General features: G+C 48.2%; 2 protein-coding genes across 4 annotated transcripts in view; both read right to left on the reverse strand.

Annotated features, from left to right (window-relative positions):
* Nucleotides 1-881: 881 nt before the first annotated feature.
* On the reverse strand, nucleotides 882-4,507 carry LOC106741556 (skin secretory protein xP2; the record flags this gene model as incomplete). The annotated part of the gene is made up of 4 exons (XM_014613685.1): nucleotides 882-1,355; nucleotides 2,005-2,184; nucleotides 3,156-3,389; nucleotides 4,264-4,507. Coding segments are annotated over 4 exons (765 nt in total), but the record flags the coding sequence as incomplete, so codon positions are not given.
* Nucleotides 4,508-7,597: 3,090 nt separating this feature from the next.
* The window catches only part of LOC106741571 (troponin I), a 37,756-nt gene continuing 37,286 nt past the window's right edge, over nucleotides 7,598-8,067 (reverse strand). For 2 of the 3 annotated variants that reach the window (XM_014613703.1, XM_014613705.1), the window contains one exon: nucleotides 7,775-7,967. In XM_014613703.1, coding sequence (XP_014469189.1) covers nucleotides 7,893-7,967 — 75 coding nt within the window. In that variant the 3' untranslated portion in view covers nucleotides 7,775-7,892. Of the gene's footprint in view, nucleotides 7,968-8,067 lie in introns of all 3 variants that reach the window. The other variant, XM_014613704.1, reaches the window with a different exon arrangement.

Here is an 8,067-nt window from a genome sequence, read left to right on the forward strand (position 1 = left end):
GCATAAGTGATGAATATGCAAAATGCGAGCGACAGAGACGACGACGACGAGATGGAAGCGGTGGTAGCGATAACGACGACGATGAGAACGATGGCGATGACGGGTGGTGATGATGATGGCGATGATGACGGGAAGAAAAGCGCGACGTCGGGACGCGTATGGCGCGGCTCCTCGTATCCGCACTTCGCTGCCTCCCGTGCAGGTGTTCCGTAAACTTGGACGTCAACGAGAGGAAAGTATACGGCGAGGTGACCCTTCAGCCGCCTCCTTGGAGTTCCGGCGAAGTTACGACGCGGGTGCTGTGCCAGAGGAAAGAAAAGAGAGAGAGTGTGTTAACATCGGCGAGCGAAACTGCGGCGAAGGCTGTGAGAGAGCGCGGAATTGTGAGCTAAGGCTAATGATAAGTCGATGGTGGGTCGAGGAGCTGCTCTCGTCGAATCTCCCCCTCGGAGTCGAATCATTGATCATGACGACGATGACGTCACTGTGCGGTGATACGCATCGTCTCGCAATTAATCGGCGATAATTAGCCCGGCCGCCGACTCACCGTGCTGCGTCGGCGGCGCGGCGGATTTAAATCGGTTTACCCGAGTCGAAATTTCGACGCCGTTTCGACGGACCCTTAAGGATAGTTTGCGTCTACACAGGGGAAAATGTCTACCGCTGAGAAAAGCGATCACTCGGTTTACTTTCCTTCTTTTTAAGTAATCAGTTACTCTCGACAAAGGGTGTTTCCTCGATACGATAGTCTTGGAATATACTCGTCGCAAATTCGAGAAAAGTTCATTGTACTCAGAGGAATTCAATTCTCTCATTTCAAGAATACTAGAAACTTTACCGAGAAAAGAAAGGCTAAATCCGGTCAATTTGAATAAGCAAACCGAAGTTTGTTTTAATCTAATTTTCCCGATTGATGTGCCAACTTATAAAACTTGTTAGGATTTGAATATATTTGGAATAAATTTGATGCTTACGATGAACTTGGAATGTACCTGCGAATATATAAACTCAGGAAATATTCGAAACAAGTAATACGTATTTGAATGCGGTGTGTGTTTTTTTCTGTGTGTGCCTAACTAACCTTTCGCTATCTTAGTCTCCTATTATGTTGCGGAATTAATTAATGTTTTAACACGGGGCCAAGATTTCGACTCGGGTACGTCCGTCGGATGCGGATGAGAGATCTTCGGTCGGCTTTCAGTTGCCGTTTTGCGTTTCTCACATTGCTTGCTTACATTGCACGCTGGCTTACACATACCGCACTTGCGACATACCGTTCGTGATGTACTTCGCGCACTTTAGCGCGGGTCTGCCTCTGATCTTGACCGTAACTCGCAATATCAAAATTAGCTTAGCTAAAAAATTAAGTCAAAAGCGCAAAATTAATTCGGTGCCGCGATCTCGCCGGGCGACCCCGGCGAGCGAAATATTCCTATGGCCGAAATTGCGAAGAGTCTTCTCGCTTTCCCTCTAGAGAGGAAAGAACGTTTTGACGTAAAACCTTCGGTCGGAAGAAAAGGAAATATACACAGGGTGTCTGATGCAGAGCTCGTGCCAACGCTCGTGCGCAAATGGAGCCCCATCAAACTGAATGAAGAGATTCTCCGCCGTTTCTCAAACGACCACGACGTATTAATTAATATAATTACGTTAATTAATTTTTAAAGCAGCCACGAACTTAATTAATATAATGAACGATGTCTCGATTAATTATCGTTGTTCTTTATAAAATGCCAAAGAGGACTTTTTTATTCAGTTTTCTTTCTTTTATTTAACTCGCCGAGCTCTGCCTGCGCACGAGCGCATTAGCACGCGCTCCGTCAAACATCCGTGCGTGTGCAAAGAGCAAAAGTTCGGATCAAAAGGCAAGGAGGAAAAAAGAGAACGAGTCTCGCGTGCGAAACAGCTCAAAGTGTCGGATTGAAAGCAACAAAGAAGAAACGTGAGGAGATGTGGCCTGTAAAACAACGCAGTTCCAAGCGTGTGCGAAATATTGACACGTACTTTCGGCGGGTGCTGGCGCAGCTTCCGCTGCGGGCGTCGCGTCCGCAGCAGCTGCAGGTGCGGCACTTTCGGCGGCCGCAGGTGGTGCACCTTCCGCTGAAGCGGCAGCAGGAGCGGCGCCTTCGGCGGGAGCTCCTTCCGCTGGCGCTCCTTCCGCCGGCGGTGCCGCCGGGGTTGCGCCTGCGAATTTACTTGTTATCACTGGGAATTACGGGATTTCTGCTATCACGGTCGGGGGGAGGGGTTGTATGATCGATCATAATCACCCGTTACAACGGGTATCTCTTTTGGGATCGGCGGAACTAAAAACGAACGTGATTAACATTGACATTGATCGATCGGCGGCCGGGCGGCACGCGAGAAAGCTTTTTTGAAATTACCGGTCGAACGGAACGCGTCGCAATTATGACGTACCGCCTTGATTTATCATTTACGCGCCGGCCGACACGAAATGACGATGTTGGAAATTAACCGGGAAAAGCGCGCCAATCGATTATTCGCTCGAAATTCACTCGAAATTTCATCCTCTCCCGCCGCAAACGTACCCCAATTTCCGCTGGACGCGCGCCTGCACGACGCGCGTGCACGGGCGTAATTTACTCCGGAAAATATCAACGCAAACCGGAGAATATCATATTACCCGTTTCGACTGTCGAGGCACGTCCGAGAAGAAAAAATGTCAAACAAGCCTGGGTAATTTTACACCATCGGGTTATAAAAATATATAAAAATATCAGAATAAAATGTTAATTGCCGTAATAATATATAAATGTTGGCTTTAGCGAGCGAATATATTTCGGTCGGGTGAAACAGGTGTATTTGCTAATTTCCACCGTTTTTTCCCACCGAAGGATATTATTCGACAAAAATTCTCCCCGTGTACGCCACTTTGTCGGCTAATAGATTAAAATCACATTGCTTTACGTTTAACGAAACTGAAATGCCCCGGTCGGAATTTAGAATTAAAATCTCGCCCCTTCTTTCCTTTTCATTCTTATTTCGCCTCATTGTACCACCATTCCGATTTAAACCTCCATTGTAGCGCACACAGCATCGCCAGTGATTAGTATCGCTGCCCTTAAAATTTACCCTGTTACTTCACCGACATCAGGGAGGCAAGCAGGGGGTGAGAAGAGAGCTTAAAAAGTAACCTTCGGCAGGAGGTGCGGCGGGTGCAGCGCCTTCCGCGGGTGCACCTTCGGCTGGAGCGGCGGCAGGCGCAACACCTTCAACGGGAGGCGCTCCTTCGGCGGGTGCAGCTGCAGGTGCACCTTCCGCTGGAGGTGCAGTGCCTTCCACGGGTGCGGCTCCTTCCGCCGCCGGTGCGGCGCCTTCCGTAGGTGGAGCGGCGGCGCCTTCTGCCGGGGCCGCAGCGGGTGCGCCTTCTGCAAATGCAATGAACAATCATTGCACCGAAGTCCAAAACAAAATCAAGCGCTACATTCGAGCAAAATATTCGCTAAGGAGTATTGGAGTGATTATTTTAAGTAAATATTAATCGAATGTAGCGCATTGAATGAAAAAGTGCCGCATTCAAGTAGTACTTACTTAATCCAAGTGAAGTAATTATTCCAATATATTCCTTAGCGAGTATCTACTTGAGTACAGCACTTTTTCCTCCGGTGTAACATTCGTACCGTCATGTATGATAATAATAATTTTATATTTTATGTATTGGTATGCGATGTATGAATGGAAAAGTGGAATATTAAAGGAGACATATTTGCATAAAGAACAGACCAGCCAATCGCAAAATGTTCTTCTCATGCAAAACGAACAATTTTTCCTGAGTTTTATTAAAATCGGAATAATATCCGAATTAAAAAAGAGTCCGATTTGAAGGCAGCCGAATAAATTGTCGAGTGCCTCGAAATTTCGTATTAATATTCTCCATCGCGAAATAAACGTATTTAACTAACGTGTTGTTAGTTCGAATAGAATTTTTTACACCTGCATGATACACCATGTTTTGCATAATAAAAGCAATTTCTATTAATAAAACAACTGGGAGAAATCGAGCGTATGTGAATAAATGGAAGAGGTTGGTCGTGCAGGTTTAACCACCTCGCAAGCTCGTACACGATGGCCGATTGCATTATTTGTTGGTTAAATTATTTCTAAAATCAACCGTTCGATACGACGTTTAAAAAAAATGACAGATTTTTAATAGAATAATTCGCACTGATGTCAATAAAAAATCAAATATCACTGTGTATCGAAAAATAATCCGAGAGGAACGAGAGGAAAGGAAAGATTTACCGGCGGGAGCTGGCGCGGCCCCTTCAGCCGGGGCTGCGCCTTCTGCGGGAGGAGCAGCCGCTGGAGCACCTTCGGCTGGAGGTGCCGGTGAAGGTGCCGGTGCTGGAGGCGCAGGAGCCGGTGCAGGCTCCGCTGGTGGTGGCGCGGGAGTCGGTTCGGGGGCTGGTTCTGGTGTCGGTGTTGGTTCCGGTGGTGGTGGTTCCGCTGCAGGTGCCTCGGCTTGCTCGCCCTCCTGCGTGTGAAACGGGCGTTTTCACGGATTGCATTTATCGGTCGGCCTCATGCACAACGTGTACCGTTTAGTAGGCTGCCGCGAAAGTTTCGCCGTTTTTAACTATGGAATTCGGACTCAGCTGGTTATCGATTCGAGCGTTAAAGAGGAGGAAAGGTGACCTCTGAACGAGCAATATTCTTATCACCACGCTTATCAACGAGCGATAAAAGAATAACGAGTAATAATGAATTACAATTATTTAACGACGGAGCGTATCGTAAAACCGCGTTTATTGCGATCTGAGGTGAAACTTGGAGAGAGTGACTTTTTGAGGAGTGTCAATTTCAGACCACCGTAACGGAACACGGACAAAAATGACGAGCGATATGTCTCTCGTTGGCGACACGGTCCCAACGCGACCATCCGATCGACAAGCGCCGGAACAGGCCGGCTCGGCTCTTAAATTGTATGATTAACGGTCGGCGTGCGCGTTTCGCAAATGTAGTCGCATTAAACCGCCGTTTATAGATACGTCATTTGTCCCGGCGCTCCCGATAATAATGCTTTATGCAACGCCCGAGCTTACGACACACCGACCGCGCGCGCTCTCCCCTCCTCCCCTCTACCTTCAATCCCCCTCCCTCCCCTCTACCTTCAATCCCCCTCCCTCCCCTCTAACCTGTTTCCCTCGGCGACGGCGTTTTGCGCCATAAATCATCGCGGCCATTATGATCGCGAATATTGTCAAGATAATTAAACAATGTGCACGACACCCGGCTACGATTATAAATACGGTCGAACGGGCTGGAACGCGTGTCGGAATACGGGGATGGGGGGATCGGGAGGAGGGGGAGCGCGTTTCACGCCAGCATTGCGGAAAACGGACTCGGCAAATCGCGAAATAAACAGGCGGATTGAAAATCGACGCGTGTAACGCGTTCGCGCGCGCCGATGGGAAAGGCAGTCCCGGGCGTTTGTCCGGAGTCAATATAATGGCGCTTTTGTTCAGAGTGCCGTTTAATTGGACACATCAGTGTCTATTATCGGCGCGCAAATTGGCGCGATAATTAATAATATGCGTGCGAAAGAAAGCCGGCGCGCGATAGGAGAGCGCGCAAGTTGCGCGCCGAGCTGACGGCCGGAAAAGCCCGGCCGAGAAGCAGCGATACTGGATTTGACTTTCGGGATTTTCGAGTCGGTGTGTTTTCGGGGGGGTTTTTTTTTCCGTTTGTTTTCGCGGATTTGTCTCCGAATGTTTCGCGATTGTATCTCGATTCGCTTCATCGGGGAGAGGAGCGAACCGACGCCGAGTCGAAAGCTACTCGGTAAGCGGACGGAATACCGTACAGCTTTTTCCACGTAAGTTTTCCCGCATTTTACCATGTTTTCGATGCAGTGCGGGAATTTTCGGCTACTGTCAGTGGAATTTATCTTACTGAGAGACGTGGAGGGATTTTTTTTTTTTTTTAATAATATACGTTTTAGTTGCTGGAATATAAATTCCGTGTGAAAATACGGGAAAATTGTGTAATAAATTAGGGCAGAGTGTCTCGACGTGTTCCTCGTTTGCTGAAGCTCTGGGGCTAATTTTTGCCGTAGAATTCCCCCCACGTACGGAAGGGAGGACGGAAGAGAGGGAGCGAGGGAGAAATTCGGTTCGATCGAATTTTTGCGAGAACCAATCCTCGGAAGCCGAATCTAGCATTTCCCCGTGAAAGCCTCGAGTACCGAAAGAAGCGATTATTCGACGTCGCATATCCGATGCTCGCGATTAAATGAGAGAAAGTAACCCACGGAGGGGTCGTTGGACCATGTCTTCCGGAGACACTCGGTCGTTTTGATCCGATTAAAACGCGTTGGATTTAACACGAAGCCGCTCGATCGAATTCGCGTTTCATCTCGGAGAAACGTTAAACGTTCCTCGAACAGATGGGAGGAAAAGAAGACGGATTCGTAAATCGACAAGGCGGATCGTGAGTTGTCAGGACGCTGTATGAGCGTTAATGTGTGTGTCATAGCGAACGTGATGAAGCTGTGTTTCGAAAGCGTCACTCGGTAGCGAATTGTTATCAAGCGAAATCCAGTTAGTAACGTACCTACCGTGCCGCTGAATACTGGCTCATCTGCAAATCAAAGAGCTCTCGTATCATTCTTACCGATCAATTTGTTCGATATCCGCGTGAAATATCCTTACGAATGTCTCACCAACGCGCTGTTACACCCCCCCTCCCCCGTCCTTACCCGGAAGCCGTCGAAAGGATAAAAATATACCGAAAGGATAAAAATATAACGGTCTCTCGGCCGTTGTAACGCGATGATACCGCTTGTCGAAGTGCTCGATTGGACTTTACTGAGAACTCTCTCGCAACAATAAATCCTCGAGGACGATTGATTGAGATGATTTGAAAGGAGCTGTATTTCTCAGAATTATATCGCTGAGGATCAGTTAGCCGGCCGATTATTCTACTACATCGGTCACTCGCTCGGGGAAAATGCACAGACGACGGTAAACAATTGCTGTCGCACATATAAAACATTGTACATCATCTTGTTACGCTTGTATCATAGGTTAAAACGGAAATCTCCACAAGTAGGGACATCAAGGGGAACGTGAAAAAGTAGAGAGAGAGAGAGAGAGAGAGAGAACGTACAGGAAAATGACCACACACAGAAGGTTTCGATATATAGTTAAATATCTTGTTTTACAATAAAACTTAAGTAACATCTCCCCCCCTCCGCGTTGTTACATTGCATCTCTCCCATCGCGGCTCGATTTCGCGGGGGAGGGGCAGATCCGGTCTCGCGCGGATCTCGCTCGCGGCTCCACGGTGGTGATTTTTTACAAGGTTCGTTACAAAAATAAATTGGGAGGAAAGGGGGGGGGGAGGGGCAAAAAGAAGACACGTTCATAAAAAAGAAAGAGAAACACACGCGGATTCGGGCGCGAGTAGAGTAGAGCCACGGGTCGGATACTGGATGTCAAAAAATTTCGATACGATCCGGGGACGTACCGCGAGCAATCGTGACGGACGGACGGACGGAAAGACAGACAGACAGATAGACAGGCGAGCAAGATTTTTTTGCGTGCAACTCACACGACAATACCGGATACCGAAATTAAATGAATCGCTCGATTGGCGAACCGTTGGGAGGAAAAAGGAGAAAAAGACAAGAGAGTGTGTGTGACAGAAAAAGAAAGAGAGAGAGAGAGAGAGAGAGAGAGAGAGATAGAGAGATAGATGGAGAAAATAAAAAGACAACACGAGAGGAAGGTGTTCCGTGCGGAGTTGTCGCGTCGGTGGCGGTTATTGACGGCGGACGACATTCTCGGGACGTCGGACGTCGGTGGTTGTTGGGACGACGGTGACGATTACTCGGGAACGTCTCGGGAACGATTTTCAATTCTCTCTCTCATTCATGCCTCAACCGGGGTCGGCTCCTCCTCCTTTACCTTCTTCTCCTCGCCCTTCTTCGACCAGTCGGGTTTCTTCTGCAAAATCGAGAAAACATTGCGTGAAATATAACGGAGTGTGCAAGCTCGTTGCTACGTTCGAATTAGACTCGCACACTGGTTAGCGTGCATTGGGGGG

This window comes from Dinoponera quadriceps, unplaced genomic scaffold (assembly GCF_001313825.1).
Source record: "Dinoponera quadriceps isolate SergipeBrazil2010 unplaced genomic scaffold, ASM131382v1 scaffold586, whole genome shotgun sequence".
NCBI lineage: Eukaryota > Metazoa > Arthropoda > Insecta > Hymenoptera > Formicidae > Dinoponera > Dinoponera quadriceps.